The sequence below is a fragment of the Vipera ursinii genome (assembly GCF_947247035.1).
Source record: "Vipera ursinii genome assembly, chromosome: 2".
Classification (NCBI taxonomy): Eukaryota; Metazoa; Chordata; class Lepidosauria; order Squamata; family Viperidae; genus Vipera; species Vipera ursinii.
In genome coordinates, this window is record NC_139513.1 from 286072895 (window position 1) to 286091278 (window position 18384).

Genomic DNA, 18384 nt, shown 5'->3' on the forward strand with positions numbered 1-18384 from the left:
TGTTACTTAAGGAGGCATTAGCCCACTGCTCCACCAAGGCAATGTTGATGATGATGATGTTGGAAAGGATCTTGGAGGTCATCTAGTCCAACCCCCCTGCTCAGGCAGAAAACCCTCTACCATTTCAGACAAATGGCTGTCCAGTCTCTTCTTAAAAACTTCTAGTATTGGAGCATTCACAGCTTCTGGAGTCAGGTAGTTCCACTGGTTAATTGTTCTCACTGTCAGGAAGTTCCTCCTTATTTCCAGGTTGCTTCTCTCCTTGGTGAGTTTCCATCCGTTGTTTCTTGTCCTGCCTTCAGGCGCCTTGGAGAACAGCTTGACTGCCTCTTCTTTGGGGCCGCCCCTGAGATACTGGAACACTGCTATCCTGTCACCCCTGGCGCTTCTTTAGTTTTTGAAAACCGATTCTGCCCTGTGCAGGTCAGCAGCTAATCATCTCTGGTGGCTAAAAGTTCATTTTCAGGGCAATGAACGAAAGGATGAGAGAGGTTTCAAGTGCGCGGACGTAAAGCTGGGAGGCGACGCTGTTAGGCAAGCTGATTTCCCGCAAACAGGCCCTGCCAAAACCGGGACAAGCTTTTTCCGTGCTGCTTGGCCTGACTTCACACCATCTTTTCACAAACTGCCCGGATTCGTACAAGGAAGAAGCTGCAGGTCATGGGGAGAAGCCAGAAAAAAAAAACTTCTGCTCCGCTGTCAGTGTCGCAGCTTGCCATATGCTAGCAATTATTCTCCCATTTAAACCCCCAGAGATCCTTATTTACCTAAGTGCTGCTGGACGGGCTTGATACTCCCTTTTCATCGTGGCTATGAATGACAAAGGAAGGGATATTGTTCCACCCTGTGGTGTTTTCTTTCCTGTAATAAATTCTTAAGTTGCCTTAACTTCCTACAGCGGCAAATGATTTAAAAGAAGAAAAAAAACAACAACTCTCAAACCAGGTCAAGTAACAGACAATTTGGCCACTGGGCCTAGAAGACATTTGAGCAGTGATAAACTTAATTAAGGGACGCGGTGGCTCAGTGGGTTAGGACGCTGAGCTTGTCGATCAGAAGGTCGGCAGTTTGGCGGGTCGAATCCCGAGTGCCGCGTAACTGAGTGAGCGCCTGTTACTCGTCCCAGCTTCTGCCAACCTAGCAGTTCGAAAGCACGTAAAAATGCAAGTAGGAAAATAGGGACCACTACGGTGGGAAGGTAACAGCGTTCCGTGCGCCTTTGGTGTCTAGTCATGCCGGCCACGTGACCACGGAGACGTCCTCAGACAAGCACCGGCTCTTCGGCTTTGAAACAGAGATGAGCACCGGCCCCTAGAGTCGGAAACGACTAGCACGCATGTGCGGGGGAACCTTTACCTTTACCTTTAAACTTAATTAAAGGCTGCAATGCATCTCTAACTTCAAGAGAAAACTCTCAATCCCCATCTTAAATGGAGGAAAGCAAAACTTTTCTATGAATACCATCTTCATAGACCTTCCCACTGGTGGGCCTGATTCTGGAGCCCCAGAACTGCATGCAGGTAGTCCTCAATTTATGACCTTTTGTTTATGACTGAAGTTACCAAAAAAAAAAGGTGACACGATCTTTTTTCACACTTATTACTGTTTTAGGACCGTGGTGGTCACTTGACCTATGATCAGAACTGAGCCCAGAATTTCTGTTGCTAAGTGTTCCAGTATCTCAGGGGCTGCCCCAAAGAAGAGGGAGTCAAACTGTTCTCCAAAGCGCCAGAAGGCAGGACAAGAAGCAACGGATGGAAACTAACCAAGGAGAGAAGCAACCTGGAACTAAGGAGAAACTTCCTGACAGTGAGAACAATTAACCAGTGGAACTCCTTGCCTCCAGAAGTTGTGAACGCCCCAACACTGGAAGTTTTTAATAAGTGACTGGACAGCCATTTGTCGGAAATGGTATAGGGTTTCCTGCCTGAGCAGGGGGTTGGACTAGATGACCTTAAAAGGTCGCTTCCAACTCTGCTATTCTATTCTATTCTATTCTATTCTATTCTATTCTATTCTATTCTATTCTATTCTATTCTATTCTATTCTATTCTATTCTATTCTATTCTATTCTATTCTATATTCTATATTCCAATTTCTATTCTATTCTATTCTATTCTATTCTATTCTATTCTATTCTATTCTATTCTATTCTATTCTATTCTATTCTATTCTATTCTATTCTATTCTATTCTATTCTATTCTATTCTATTCCAGTAGTATTCAGGATATGGTAGAATTCAGACTTGAGGGGTCCTTGAATGAAGGACTTAGGGGTGCTAAGGTGCTGCCACACCTTAGAGAGAGCTGCTGGAGGTCTAGCCGATCCGAACCCGACCGGTTGCGGTTAAGAACCTATATTAGGTCTTATCTCGCAGCGATGAGGGTGGCGAGGTGCAATTACTTCTCCACCCTCATCGCGTCCGCAGATAATCGCCCGGCCGCCTTGTTTAGGGTGACTCGCTCCCTTCTTAATCAGGAGGTGAGGGAGGATCCCTTGCAGGGTCGTGCCGAGGAATTTAGTCAACATCTGTCGGATAAAATCGCTCGGATTCGGACCGGTTTGGACTCCAGCTGGGCAGAGTCAGGCGATCAGGACACGGGCGGTCTTGTCAATGTTATCTGGGAAGAGTTTGATTCTGTGACCCCTGATGAAGTGGACAGGATTATGGGGAGGCTGAGCTCCTCCACATGTTTGTTGGACCCGTGCCCTTCCTGGCTGGTTTATGCAGCTAGGGAGAGGACACGAGGCTGGCTCCAGGCGGTTATATCTGCTTCTTTGAGTGAGGGTTATTTCCCCACCGCCTTGAAGGAGGCGGTGGTGAGACCTCTCCTCAAGAAGCCTGCCTTGGACCCAGCTGTTTTGAACAACTTTCGTCCAGTCTCCAACCTTCGCTTTCTTGCGAAGGTTGTCGAGAGTGTGGTGGCGCATCAGCTTCCTATGGTCCTGGATGAAGCGGATTATCTGGACCCCTACCAATCGGGTTTCAGGCCCGGGTACAGCACGGAGACGGCATTGGTCGCTCTGGTGAATGATCTCTGGAGGGCTCGGGATAGGGGATATTCCTCTGTCCTAGTCCTATTAGACCTCTCGGCGGCTTTCGATACCATCGACCATGGTATCTTGCTGCGGCGTCTCAGGGGATTGGGAGTGGGAGGCACAGTTCTTCAGTGGTTCTCCTCCTATCTCCTGGGACGCTCGCAGTCGGTGTTGGCAGGGGGGCAGAGATCGGCCCCTAGGTCTCTCGTTTGTGGAGTTCCTCAGGGGTCGGTTCTCTCGCCTCTCCTGTTCAACATCTATATGAAACCGCTGGGTGAGATCATTCGTGGTTTTGGAGTTGGGTATCATCAGTATGCCGATGATACCCAACTTTTCTTTTCGACCCCAAACCACCCCAGTGATGCCCTCGCTGTGATGTCCCGTTGCCTGGAGGCGGTTCGGGTCTGGATGGGGAGGAACAGACTTCAACTCAACCCTGACAAGACTGAGTGGCTGTGCATTCCGGCATCCCGGGACATTCAAAATGTTCCATCTCTTTCTATGGGGGGTGAGCTCTTACCCCCTGTGGATAGGGCTCGCAACTTGGGAGTCCTCCTAGATTCACGGCTTACCCTGGAAGATCATATAGTGGCCGTGACTAGGGGGGCTTTCGCCCAGGTTCGCCTGGTGCGCCAGTTGCGGCCCTATCTGAACCGGGATGCCCTGTGTACGGTCACTCATGCGCTCGTGACCTCTCGCCTTGACTACTGTAATGCTCTCTACATGGGGCTTCCCTTGAAGACCACTCGGAGGCTCCAACTGGTACAGAATGCGGCCGCGAGAGTTGTCTTGGGAGTTTGCCAGTACTCCCATGTTACACCTTTGCTCCGCGAGCTGCATTGGTTACCAGTTGTCTTTCGGGTGAGGTTCAAGGTTTTGGTAACGATCTTTAAGTCCCTACATGGCATGGGTCCGGGGTACCTCGGGGACCACCTGCTGCCGGCGTCAACTCCCCTCCACCCTGTGCGTTCCCACAGAGAGGGCCTCCTCAGGGTGCCGCCGGTCAGGGAATGCCGACTGGTGACCCCCAGGGGGAGGGCCTTCTCTGTGGGCGCTCCGGCATTATGGAACCAACTGCCGGTGGAGCTCCGGATGGCACCAGACCTCCGAACTTTCCGTCGTGACCTGAAGACCCACCTATTCGAAATAGCTGGTCTGGCCTGACGGGGATGGGTTTTAATAGTTGTTTTAGACTTGTTCACTGTTTTTAACTGGGCATGGGTTTAATCTTTTTTAATTTTTGTATTGTCTTTTTTATATATGCCCTGTGAACCGCCCTGAGTCCCCACCAAGGAGAAGGGCGGTATATAAATTAATTAAAAATAAAATAAAAATAAATAAATAAAAGGGGTTAAGGGGTCAAGCTATTCTCCAAAGCACCTGAAAGCAGGACAAGAAGCAACGGATGGAAACTAACCAAGGAGAGAGGCAACCTGGAACTAAGGAGAAACTTCCTGACAGTGAGGACAATTAACCAGTGGAACTACCTGCCTCCAGAAGCGGTGAATGCTCCAGCACTGGAAGTTTTTAAGAAGAGATTGGACAGCCATTGGTCTGAAATGGTATAGGGTGTCCTGCCTGAGCAGGGGGTTGGACTAGATGATCTCCAAGATCCCTTCCAACTCTGTTGTTATTATTGAGACAGTGGTTAAGTATATTTTGCCCCATTTTATGACCTTTCTTGCCACAGCTGTTTAGCGAATCATTGCAGCTGTTAAATTTAGGGACATGGTTGTTAAATGAATCTGGCTCCCCCCCCCCCCCCCCCCGCTTGGTTTTGCTTGTCAGGAAGCTGCGAAAGAGTGATTGCGTGACCCCGGTAACGTTGCAACCGTCCTCAATAGGAGTCGGTTGCCAAGCGTCCACATGTTGATCACGTGACCCTGGGGGGGACGCTGCGAGGGTTGTCAGCGTGAAAAATGGCGCTAAGTGACTTTTTCCAGTGCCGTCGTAACTTTGATCGGTCACTAAACAAACGCTGGTCGGTTGAAGCCTACCCGTATCCATTTTAAGCGTCCCTTGCAAAGACCCGATGCTCAGGAGGGACGATGGGAAAGAATTAATATTGCCTTTACCCCCCCCCCCCTCAGTGTAACTATCGCCAGATGACACGAAATGTTAGAGCCACCCGTCTTACATTAAAAAGTCACCTGATTTACCCTCCTTGCCTGCGGGAATGTCAGCCACTCTGTTCCGAAGGCTATGAGGCCTGGGGTCCCCAAGCCCCAGGCCGTGGACCGGTACCAGGCCGCGGCGTGCCAGCAAGCGGTGCGCACAAACAAGCAAAGCCCCCTCCGTGGGATGCAGGCAGCACACAAAACCACACACCCTCCGGTCCGTGGGAAAAACTCTCTCCACGGAACCGGTGGTCCCTGGCGCCCCAAAAGAGAGCCTTGGTGGAGCAGTGGGCTAAGGCCACCTTAAGTAACACCAGCTGCCTGCAATGAGTGCAGGTTCGAGTCCCACCAGGCTCAAGGTTGACTCAGCCTTCCATCCTTCCCAGGTAGGTAAAATGAGGACCCAGATTGTTGGGGGCAATTAAGCTGACTTTGTAATAATGCCGCTTGGGGGGGATGTGTGAAAGCCCTAATAAGCAGGCATATACATAGAATGAAGGCTACTGCTAAGCTTGTAAGCCGCCCTGAGTCTTCGGAGAAGGGCGGGATATAAATGGGATTAAAATAAATAAATAAATAAATAAATAAAAGTTGGTGGCCTCTCTATTAGGACACAAATCCTCTTCTTCCTTCCCTCTCTACTTCTTTTTATATTTTTAAAATCCGCGCCGTGCTAAAGGAAGGAAACGCCAGCTATGTAGACACGCAGCTGTACCAGGTCCAGTAAATAGTCTATTCCCCCCCCCCACTTTCTTGCTGGTTGCCAAGGTGCTGAGTGCATGTTTTAAACCAGGCATCTGTCCAGCATTTCCCTTCTGCCAGGTTAAAATCAGCCGCAGCGTGATGAATGTTTCTTGAGGGATTGGAGGGACCGGAGGGCTGCATAAATCTCAAATACCAAAATGAAAAAGGGGGTCCTTCCGTGGCTTTGACACGCACCTTACGAACCCGTCGGCTGGCCTACAGTCAGAACGTGAGAACCAAGAAAGGCGTTCAAAGCCTTTACGCATCTTGGCTTGCAAACAGGGCAGACTCCTTCCTTGGCTCCTTTCCAAACATTGCACGCGACTCCATCTTGCAGTTGTAATTTACTATGCTTCCTTAATCTTTCCCACTACTGATGCTTGCTACGATCCCTTAACTGTAATAAGGTTCTCTTGAAACAGGTGCAAGCAAGCCACACCAGGGATGTGAGAGCCTGTTGGGTCTAGTGGTTAAGGCATTGGGCTCGAAAGTAGGAGACTATGGGTTCAAGTCTCGCCTTAGCCATGAAAGCCAACTGGGTGACTTTGGGCCAATCACCAGGAGACCGGGAGTTCTAGTCCCACCTTAAGCAAGCAGTTGGGCGACTTTGGGCCAGCCACATTCTCTCAGCCCAACTGACCTTGCAGGGTTCTTGTTATGAGGAAAATAGGAGGAAGAAGTTGTGTTGGATATGTTTGCCGCCTCGAGTTACCGTATTTGTTAAAAATAATAAAGGCAGGATAGAAAGAAACGCGCGAACAAATTAACGTCCGTTAGTTTCACCACAGCTGGACCGCAAAAATCCAGAAGGCCAATAGAGGAGAGCAAAGTAATACATAAAATATCGTACTTTTTTTTCCCCTAGGGGCCATCCAGATTTTTTTATTTTTTATTTTTGGTCCAAGTCTGATGACCTTTCCTACATGAGGGCTTTATTAAAAGACGGAAGCTTTTTATGAACCGGAGCTTACTTCATCATCTAAAGCATCTTCCTTTTAATGAAATTTTTGGGGGGAGAAAAAGGTGCTAGCAGACCCATCTTATTGCACCCTCCTAATGGGTCCCACAGGGACGCGGTGGCTCAGTGGGATAGGACGCTGAGCCTGTCGATCAGAAGGTCGGCAGTTTGGCGGGTCGAATCCCGAGTGCCGCGTAACAGAGTGAGCACCTGTTACTCGTCCCAGCTTCTGCCAACCTAGCAGTTCGAAAGCAGGTAAAAATGCAAGTAGAAAAATAGGGTTCTGACTAAAGGGCAGGGAATGGAAGGATTTATATTCCTCGCAGTCATCTCATCGTTAGCGCTCTGTGTGTCGACCAGATTTCTTTGTGTTGACCAGCAACCAAATGACTGCGTGGGGTATAAATCCTCCCTTTCTTCACCATCCAGTCAGAACTGAAGAAGCACCTTGGGTGAGGAGTGAAACGTCTTCAAAGAAAAAACTGTTCTGTACTAGCCTGCTACCGGCCCTGCAGAAAAGGCAGGGACAACCCCTTTTGCAAGAAAGCAAGAGGCTGGAACTAAGCCTGCCAAATTTATGGGTATAAAAGCAAACAAGACACGAACCATGAAACAGGAGCTATTCAAGGGGTTGCCTTCAGCAAACCAGCCCTCCCACGCATTCCCCTTTTATACAGTTCAGGGCGTGGCTTCTCTCTGCCTCCTTCCGAGGTGCCCCATTGCCTTCCTCTGTTTACTCCTGATTGACTGCCTCCTGCGTCGGGCGTCCTTGAACAGGGCCAGCTGTGGGTCATCTTCATCCACGCTGTCAGGCTCACACAGCTGGGTCTGCGTTGTGACCAGGTGGGAGGGGCCTGGCTGAGGGCTCTCATCAGCAAACTCTCCAACACCCCCCCTCCTCCTCCTCTGAATCGCCTGACCCAACTGCCGAACCCACAGGCTGACCCTGAATCACAACAAAAACAAGGAAGTCCAGTTGACTCTCGAAAAAAGCACCTTTGGGACAACCAAGAGGGAGATCACTGAGAATCTCTATAGAGATAAGCACAATAATGCAGCCCAGTATGAAATTAACAGAAAAAAAGACAGAAAATTAAAAAAAGGAGCTTACCTAATAAGGACAATAAAGTAGATAATATATTTCAGCTGCAAATTATGTTCCTAATATTGGTGAGATGGCAACTGGAGTTTTGTGATGTTGGCACTGTGTGCTTTTTCAAAAGAGTTGCACCTTGCAGTGTCTCTCCTGTTTGAGCAGGGGGCAGGACTAGAAGACCTCCAAGGTCCCTTCCAGCTCTATCCTATCCTATCCTATCCTATCCTATCCTATCCTGTCCTGTCCTGTCCTGTCCTGTCCTGTCCTGTCCTGTTCTATTCTCTATTCTATTGTATTCTCTATTCTATTCTGTTCTGTTCTGTTCCGTTCCGTTCCGTTCCATTCCATTCCATATTCTATTCTATTCTATTCTATTCTATTCTATTCTATTCTATTCTATTCTATTCTATTCTATTCTATTCTATTCTATTCTATTCTATTCTATTCTATTCTATTCTCTATTCTGTTCTGTTCTGTTCTCTATTCTATTGTATTCTCTATTCTGTTCTGTTCTATTCTATTCTGTTCTGTTCTTTTCTCTTCTGTTCCGTTCCGTTCCGTTCCGTTCCATTCCATTCCATTCCATTCCATTCCATTCCATTCCATTCCATTCCATTCCATTCTATTCTATTCTATTCTATTCTATTCTATTCTATTCTATTCTATTCTATTCTATTCTATTCTATTCTATTCTATTCTATTCTCTATTCTGTTCTGTTCTGTTCTCTATTCTATTGTATTCTCTATTCTGTTCTGTTCTATTCTATTCTGTTCTGTTCTGTTCTGTTCCGTTCCGTTCCGTTCCATTCCATTCCATTCCATTCCATTCCATTCCATTCCATTCCATTCCATTCCATTCCATTCCATTCCATTCCATTCTATTCTATTCTATTCTATTCTATTCTATTCTATTCTATTCTATTCTATTCTATTCTATTCTATTCTATTCTATTCTATTCTATTCTATTCTGTTTTGGTCTGTTCTGTTCTATTCTGTTCTGTTCCATTTTATAATCCACTCCATTCTATTCTATTCTATTCTATTCTATTCTGTTCTGTTCTGTTCTGTTCTGTTCTGTTCTGTTCTGTTCTGCTCTGCTCTGCTCTGCTCTGCTCTGCTCTGCTCTATTCTATTCTATTCTATTCTATTCTATTCTATTCTATTCTATTCTATTCTATTCTATTCTATTCTATTCTATTTTCTCTTTCCTCTCTTCTCTTCTCTTCTCTTCTCTTCTCTTCTCTTCTCTTCTCTTCTCTTCTCTTCGGTATACCTTAGTGTATTCAAACTTTAATTTCACCTTTCTTTTTATCCATTCCTCACCTTCAAGTTTTGAATTGCATCAACTCCTCTTTTTTTAATATAAAAGAGACTAAAAAGCTGTGGGTTTTTGTTCAGTTTGACAATGAAATCTAACGTTAAGAGGCCACTCAATTTTTATCTGACCAGCAGAGGGAGAAAGACAACTACTTTATAAGCATTATTTTAAAGGTTTGCTACAAATCAAATTCAATGCTTTAAATTAAGGTCCAGGTTTCTCTGCCTATACTTTCAGCTGATTTTTGTAATGAGAATGTCTGCAGAAATATTTCGAATGTTCAGCGCTGTTATTATTGGTCTTTTCTTTTCCATATGAACAACAACAACAACAACAACAATAATCTGGAAGCTCAATCTATACAATTAAGCATAAACGCATAACAGAATAATAAAGTTGGAAGGGACCTTGGAGGTCATCTAGTCCAACCCCCAGCTCAGGCAGGAAACCCTATACCACTCCAGACAAATGGCTCTCCGGTCTCTTTTTAAAAACTTCCAGTGTTGGAGCATTCACAACTTCTGGAGGCAGGTTGTTCCACTGGTTAATTGTTCTGACTGTCAGGAAGTTTCTCCTTAATTCCAGGTTGCTTCTCTCCTTGATGAGTTTCCATCCGTTGCTTCTTGTCCTGCCTTCAGGGGCTTTGGAGAATAGCTTGACTGCCTCTTCTTTGGGGCAGCCCCTGAGATACTGGAAGACTGCTATCCTGTCCCCCCTCGTCCTTCTCTTCATTATTCTGGACATACCCAATTCCAGCAACCGTTCCTGACATGTTTTATCCTCCAGTCCCTTGATCAGTTTTGCTGTTCTTCTCTGCACTCTTTCTAGAGCCTCAACATCGTTTTTAAAGTTTTTAAGAAGAGACTGGACAGCCATTTGTCTGGAATGGTATAAGGTTTCCTGCCTGAGCAGGGGGTTGGACTAGATGACCTCCAAGGTCCCTCCCAACTTTATTATTATTATTATTATTATTATTATTATTATTATTATTATTATTATTATTATTATTATTATCATCATCATCATCATCATCATCATCATCTGTGGCAAAAAAGTCATAAAATGGGGCAAAACTAACTTAACAACTGTCTCGCTTAACAACATAATTTTTGGGCTTAGTTGTGATCATAACTCAAGGACAATCTGTGCTTTTTTGAGTTGTTCTGTGGTGTGGCTGGTGCTGCAGGCATGCCCACTCCTATTTTTTGTTGGTGGACACCAGCATCAGTGGCTATTTTTACTTGGACTATTGGACAACATTGAATATTTATTTATTTTATTCAGAGATTTCAGAGATTTATATGGTCATCTGGCTCAACAAAAATGTATCTGAGCAGAGTACAACAATAAAGAAAAACACAACAAGAGATCAATACATAACATTAAAAGATACTACGAAAGGACAAAACGGTTCATTGTGGTGACATTATTAGAATAGAATAGATAGAATAGAATAGAATAGAATAGAATAGAATAGAATAAAAGAAGAATGAAATTTAATATAGAACAGAACAGAATAGAATAGAATAGAAAATATGGAATAGAATAGAATAGAATAGAACAGAATAGAATAGAATAGAATAGAATAGAATAGAATAGAATAGAATAGAATAGAATAGAATAGAATAGAATAGAATAGAATAATAGAAAATATGGAATGGAATGGAATGGAATGGAATGGAGTAGAGTAGAGTAGAGTAGAGTAGAGTAGAAGAGAAGAGAAGAGAAGAGAAGAGAAGAGAAGAATGAAATTTAATATAGAATAGAATAGAATAGAATAGAATAGAATAGAATAGAATAATAGAAAATATGGAATGGAATGGAATGGAGTAGAGTAGAGTAGAGTAGAGTAGAGTAGAATAGAATAGAATAGAATAGAATAGAATAGAATAGAATAGAATAGAATAGAATAGAATAGAATAGAATAGAATAGAATACTCTATTTGGCCAAGTGTGATTAGGCACACAAGGAATTGGTCTCTGGTGCAGAAACTCTCAGTATACATGCAAAGCCAGAGAGAAATAAATAATCATAATAATAACACCAGTAAGAGGGTGTTGTGCTTTTTTTGCTGGCTTACACACTGGAACATCAGTGCAGCCATCTTACTGGGCCCTAGGAATGTTGCAACTCACAAAAAAGGGATGGTAATTTCCCTATGAGATTGCTGGATCCAGAGCTTACAGGTAAGTTCAAATGCAAATGCACATTTGTGGCACTTCTAGCTTGCTTGATCATTCCTCGGATATCTATGCCTCTGTTTTAATTAATCGTACGCTGTGTTTTTTTCCCCCCTGCAGTAAACAAATATGTGGTCCGAGTGTTCACAGGTGATGTCAATGGCAGTGGAACAGATGCTGATGTTTTCATTAACATTTTTGGGCAGAATGGAGACACAGGTACCATTTCCTAACGTACGTTTACGTAGACTAATGCATACTGGTCTCCTAACAAGGGAGATGGGCGGTTATTAAATACGATCTTTGGAATGACTCAAGTTCTGCCCTTTCCCGGTCAGAACCCGCTCCTTATTTTGTGCCATTGCTTTGTTTGAGACGGTCAGGTGAAGCAGTTAAGGTGCTAGCCTAGAAACCAGTGCCAGCTGAGGCATGGAAGGCGGCTGGTGGTTTGGGGCCAGTCACCAGGAGACGGGGAGTTCTAGTCCCGCCTTAGGATATGAAAGCCGGCTGGGTGACTTTGGGCCAGTGAGTCTCTTTCAGTCCAATCCACGGGTTGTTGTAGTGGGGAGAACAGGAGGAGGAGGAGGATGTACTAGGTGTGTTTGTCGTCTTGAGTTCCAGATGTTCCTCTACTTATGAACTGGTGGTGTTCTGAGATGACGTAAGTCCAAGTAAGCAGGAAAGTCACGCTTTATTCCAGACATTCACTGGAATTAGAGCAGAAACCACTGCAGACACACAACTAAACTGTTAGATGTTTTGTGCCAGCCATTGGCAGTTCCCCAAAAAGGTCATCAGATGGGAGCAAAGAGGCTTCTTTGCTTCCACTGATGAGCCAAGGGTCTCAGACCCGACAGCCCCATTGGCGAGAGAGTTTTATGGTCAGGGAGGGACCAAGACCCCCCATAAATACCTCTGCACGAGGGGCTGCTTTTTGTTCTAGTCTCCAGTTCTCCTTCTAGTTCTATCCCTGCTTCTACCTCTACTCCTAGCTCCTAATACTTCTCTTGTTTTAGTTATGTAATGCTAGCTTGCTTTTATTTTATTTCTCTCTCACATGCAGGCATGAATGCTTTCATGCCAAGTATTTCTTTCTCTTTGATCTATCATTGAATAAAGCTAATATGATTGCATCTCTGTGTGATGCTTTTACTTGGAAGCACCTTTAACGATCCATCGTCCTCGTGAGATCACCTCACGAGTGAACGATATCCGTGTGGATCAGCAAATAGTGTGCACGTAGAAGGCCACAGAAGGTGGGAATTTACTCATGGGACTCCTGGTTCATCATCACTCAACCAACACATCACACAGTCTCTCCCTCCCTCTCCCTTTCTCTCTCCTTCTCCCTCTCCCTCTCCCACTCCCCCCTCTCCCACTCCCTCCCTCCCCCTCTCCCTTTCTCTCTCCTTCTCTCTCTCCCTCTCTTCCTCCCTCTCCCTTTCCCTCTCCCCCTTTCTCTCCCACTCCCTCTCCCTCCCTCTCCCTTCCTTTCTCCTCTCTCTCTCTCTCTCTCCTTCTCCTTTCCTCCCTCTCTCTCGCACTCCCTCTCCCTCTCTTTCTCCTTTCCTCCCTCACCCTCCCTCTCCCTTCCTCTCTCCTTCTCTCTTTCTCCTTCTCCTTCTCTCTTTCTCCCTCTCTCTCCTACTCCCTCTCCTTCTCTTTCTCCCTTCCTCCCTCTCCCCCTCCCTCTCCCTCTCTCTTTCTCCCTCCCTCTCCCACTCCCTCTCCTTCTCTTTCTCCCTCTCTACCCCTCCCCCTCCCTCCCTCTCCCTCCCTCTCCCTTTCTCTCCTCTCTCCCTCTCTCTCCTTCTCCTTCTCCTTTCCTCCCTCTCCCTCTCCCTCCCTCTCCCTTTCCTTCTCTCTCTCCCTCTCTTCCACCCTCTTCTTTCTCTCTTCCCCTCTCTCCTTCTCCTTTTTTCTCTCCCCCTTTCTCTCCCAAACCCTCTCTCCCTTCCTCCCTCTCCTTCTCCCTCCTCCCCTCCCCCTCTCCTTCTCTCTCCCCCTCCCTCTCCCTCTCTCTTTCTCCCTCCCTCTCTCTCTCCCACTCCCTCTCCTTCTCTTTCTCCCTCCCTCCCTCCCTCCCTCTCCCTCCCTCTCCCTTTCTCTCTCCCTCTCCCTCTCTCTTTCTCTTTCTCTCCCCCTCCCTCTCACTCTCCCCCTCCCTCCCTCCCTCTCCCTCTCCCTCCCTCCCTCTCTTTCTCTCTCTCTCTCTTTCCTTATTTGTTTCTCTTTGATTATGTTTGCGGCCTAGGAGAGCGCAGACTGGACAATGACAAGGACAATTTTGAGAGAGGGGCAGAAGACAAGTTCACCCTTGATGCTCCCAACCTGGGCAGGCTCAGGAAAATCACCATTGGGCACAACAACAAGGGAAGCTCGGCTGGATGGTTCCTTGATAAGGTTTGCTATACGTTATTTATCAATTACTTAGCCCACCAAATCAGGAAGACCTAATTAGGCTTATGTTACCTCTGTAGCAGAATTCAAGGACGGGTGGGTGGGTGGGGGAAATCCTTCCTTCTTTGTAAGCCTCTGTGGCCGGCCTGAGGGCTAACCAGTCAAGCCAGTGACTTCTCCTTTATGGACAGTAGGTTCAGAAAGGTTAATGTCATTGGATTTGGATCACCAACCCTTGAGACAATGTTGAACTTTTGTTGGTAAGAATGGTTGGTATGTCTGGTTAATGAAAAGTAGGACTAGTGGTGACATGATGGTCCAATCTCTCATGGGTGCCCCAAAGAAGAGGGAGTCAAGCTGTTCTTCAAAGCGCCTGAAGGCAGGACAAGAAGCAACGGATGGAAACCAATCAAGGAGAGAAGCAACCTAGAACTAAGGAGAAACTTCCTGACAGTGAGAACAATTGACCAGTGGAACTACCTGCCTCCAGAAGCGGTGAATGCTCCAACACTGGAAGTTTTTAAGAAGAGACAGGACAGCCATTTGTCTGAAATAGTACAGGGTTTCCTGCCTGAGGAAGGGGTTGGACTAGAATAAGGTTTCAAAACCTGGTAACTTTAAGACTTGTGGACATGCTGTCTGGGGGATTCTGGGAGCTGAAGTCCACAAGTCTTAAAGTTGCCAAGTCTGGAGACCCCTGGCCTTGAAGACCTCCAAGGTCCCTTCCAATTGTTATTCTGTTAACAAAGTCAATATTCTCAATGAATACCTGTGGGCAAAAATCCGCTGTGTATATTGCAAAATAGGTTCAAATGCAGAGAGGTCTACAGCTTCTCACCTTGCTGATGAGACATTCTGCTCTGGTCTAGGTTATTATTGAAGACATTGGCAACAAGTCGGTGTATCAGTTCCCAAGTTACCGTTGGTTTGCACTGGATGAAGATGATGGCAAAATCCAGCGTGACATTCTTGTGGGAGGAACAGAGGCAACCGGTAAATGTGTTTTTGAGTTGAAAGTGATGAAGACAAGACAGCCGAGGATGAACTGGAGTTAAAAAGGCCTAGAGGGAGAATATAGTGGAGTGGAGTGGAGTGGAAGGGAAGGGAAGGGAAGGGAAGGGAGGGGAAGGGAGGGGGAAGGGAAGAGAAGAGAAAATAGACTAGAATAGAATATAGAATATAGAATATAGAATAGAGAATAGAGAATAGAGAATAGAGAATAGAGAATAGAGAATAGAGAATAGAGAATAGAGTAGAGTAGAATAGAATAGAATAGAATAGAATAGAATAGAATAGAATAGAATAAAACAGAACAGAATATAGAATAGAATAGAATAGAATAGAATAGAATAGAATAGAACAGAACAGAATATAGAATAGAATAGAATAGAATAGAATGGAATGGAATGGAATGGAATGGAATGGAATGGAATGCAACGGAACGGAACGGAACGGAACAGAGTAGAGTAGAGTAGAGTAGAGTAGAGTAGAGTAGAGTAGAGTAGAGTAGAATAGAATAGAATAGAATAGAATAGAATAGAATAGAATAGAATAGAATAGAATAGAATAGAACATTCTTTATTGGCCAAGTGTGACTGGACACACAAGGAATTTGTCTCCGGTGCAGAAGTTCTCAGTGTACGTTCAGACAACAAAGTGATAGGTCATAGATACCAGCAGGAGAGACCCCAAGGATAATAGTAATCCAGCCCTATTACATCTTGAGAAAGGAGAATTGGGTAAGCCCAGCTCTGCCTCCCCTTGTCCTAGTTCTGCTGTATCGTCTGGTGTGCCTGCTGGTTGGAAACATTGCAGTTTGCGAGCCTGTTGCATATTTCCCTCCAGTGTTAAGGAAGTGGGGATGATTTCCTTTTCAGAATGGAGGTTTGGATGGGGGTGGCTTGAGATTATCTATCCCAGGGGTCTTCAAACTTGGCCCTTTGATGACTTGTGGACTTCAACTCCCAGAATTTCTCAGCCAGGCACGTGTGCCTGGCTGAGGAATTCTGGGAGTTGAAGTCCACAAGTCATCAAAGGGCCGAGTTTGAAGACCCTTGATCTATCCCCACTGGGCTGGTGGTCCCCTGCTCCTTTATGACCTCTCCCCAGCCAGTCCAACTGCTTAGCAAGGAGCAGCTGTAAAAGCCCTGGCAGGAAAACAGCTGGGTGTGGTATGTTGTGGTGCTGTTGGTTGTTGGTGTGCTAGTTTTGGAGAGGCAGGGGGTACCTGGGAGTGAGAAGGCTTGCGAGTTTTGCAATCCAAAGAGGAAGCAAGCCAAGAAGAAAGAATTGGAGAAGCTCACTTCATTGTTGCCAACTTCCCAGCTTTGAACAGAACAGAACAGAACATAGAACAGAACGGAACGGAACGGAACAGAATAGAATAGAGTAGAATAGAATAGAACATTCTTTATTGGCCAAGTGTGATTTGAAACACGCTTTGAAACTTGAAACAGAAGCCCATCTACTCTCTACTTCCACAGCAGCCTACTCCTTAAAAAAAACCACCCCCAAAAGTAGTGTCCAACCAGGAGGGTCCAACTCTGCAGGGTGGTGCTGATCTCTGTTTCCTAGCGGAGGGAGCCAGCATTGTCCAAAGACATTTTCGGTGGTCCTGTGGTCAACGTGACTCTATGCCAAAGCACAGAGACAAGCGTTAAGTTCCCACCAGAGTGGCACCCGTTTATCTACTTGCATTTTGCACGCTTTCAAATCGAATCGCATCAAGTCAACCTTTATGGTCAGAGTACAACATGGGTACAATGAGATTGGCTGAGCCTCCCTTCGTGCACCCCCCCCCCCACAACACAACTCAGAGGGAAGACAAAACAAAACAAGTCCCTAACCCAGTGAAAATCCTACTAACAAACACCCAATCTTATTGCACCATGTGAACTTATTGCACAACGCACCGGCCCCGCACTGCTAAGTTGGTAGGAGCTGGAGCAAGGAACGGGTGCTCGCCCTGTCGGGCGCTGCTCCGGTCTCGAACTCTCAGCCTTCTAACTGACAAGCCCGGCGTCTTAACCACTAATCCTGGTTCTGCCTAATTACGAAAGAAGAGAGGGTTAGAGTTAGGGGAGCTTTAGGGAGAGTACTTCTTAGTCTAATGCGAAGTGAAACTTCAACCCATGTAATGAGTTTATACTTCAGGGTACCAAACGAAAGCAGAAAATTTGGGTTAAGTGAATAAAATCTGGTTCAACCACCTTGGGTAAGTACATTGTGCACACATAGCCACAGAGAACTAAGGAGGAATTTCCTGACAGTGAGGACAATTAACCAGTGGAACAACCTGCCTCCAGAAGCTGTGAATGTGTAGTTTAACGAAGAGAAGGGTGAGGGGTGACATGATAGCAGCGTTCCAGTATCTCAGGGGCTGACCCAAAGAAGAAGGAGTCAAGCTATTCTCCAAAGCACCTGAAAGCAGGACAAGAAGGCACAGATGGAAACTAACCAAGGAGAGAAGCAATCCAGAACTAAGGAGAAATTTCCTGACAGTGAGGACAATTAACCGGTGGAACTGCTTGCCACCAGAAGCTGTGAATGCTCCCAACACATGTTTAAATTATCTTCCTGGGAGAGAGAGAGAGAGAGAGAGAGAGAGAGAGAGAGAGAGAGAGACAGAGACAGAGACAGAGACAGAGACAGAGAGAGGTTGAGAAAGGGAGCATGAAAGAAAGCAAGGAAGGGAAGGAAAAGAAAGAAAGAAAGGAAGGAAGGAAGGAAGGAAGGAAGGAAGGAAGGAAGAACGAACTAAGGAGAAATCTGCTGACAGTTAAACAATTAACCAGTGGAACCACCTGCCTCCAGAAGCTGTGAATGCTCCAACACTGGAAGTCTTTAAGGAGAGACTAGATAAACATTTGTCTGAAATGGTATAGGCTTCCTTCCTGAGCAGGGGGTTGGACTAGCTGACCTCCAAGGTCCCTTCTAACTTTATTATTATTATACTGACTGATCTGGTTTGCACAGAATCCCAAGTCACAATGCTCCGATTTTGCACACAATACTAAATCGGAAATATTGTGGCAGAATCGGCTTACAATGACAATTCAGCCCAAGATTTCTGTTGCTAAGCAGATGGTTGCCAGGTGAGTTTTGCCCCATTTTACGACCTTTCTTGTTACAGTTATTGCGGCGAATCACTGCGCTTGAATTAGTAACACGGTTGTTAAGTGGATCTGCTTTCTCCATTGACTTGGCTGGCTCAGGAGGTAGCCAAAGGGGATTGCATGGCCCCAGGGCACTGCAACCGTCATAAATCCGAGTCAGTTGCCAATTATCTGAACTTGGATCACGTAACCGTGGGGATGCAATCAGTGGTGGGATTCAAATATGTAAACAACCGGTTCTCTGCGTAGATGCCGCTTCCGGAGTCCGTTCTGGGCCTGGGCAAGAAAATATTAGCTGCCGGTTCTGCTGAACTGGTGCAAACTGGCTGAATCCCACCATAGGAAGGAAGGAAGAAGGAAGGAAGGAAGGATGGAAGGAAGATGGAAGGAAGGAAGGAAGGAAGGAAGGAAGGA

General features: G+C 45.9%; 1 protein-coding gene across 1 annotated transcript in view; it reads left to right on the forward strand.

Annotated features, from left to right (window-relative positions):
• LOXHD1 (lipoxygenase homology PLAT domains 1) overlaps positions 1-18384 on the forward strand; it is a gene marked incomplete at its 3' end in the record, with an annotated part of 173043 nt that overhangs the window by 12252 nt on the left and 142407 nt on the right. The window contains exons 5-7 of the mRNA XM_083351181.1: positions 11576-11674; positions 13710-13858; positions 14725-14848. Coding sequence (XP_083207307.1) covers positions 11576-11674; positions 13710-13858; positions 14725-14848 — 372 coding nt within the window. The remainder of the gene's footprint in view (positions 1-11575; positions 11675-13709; positions 13859-14724; positions 14849-18384) is intronic.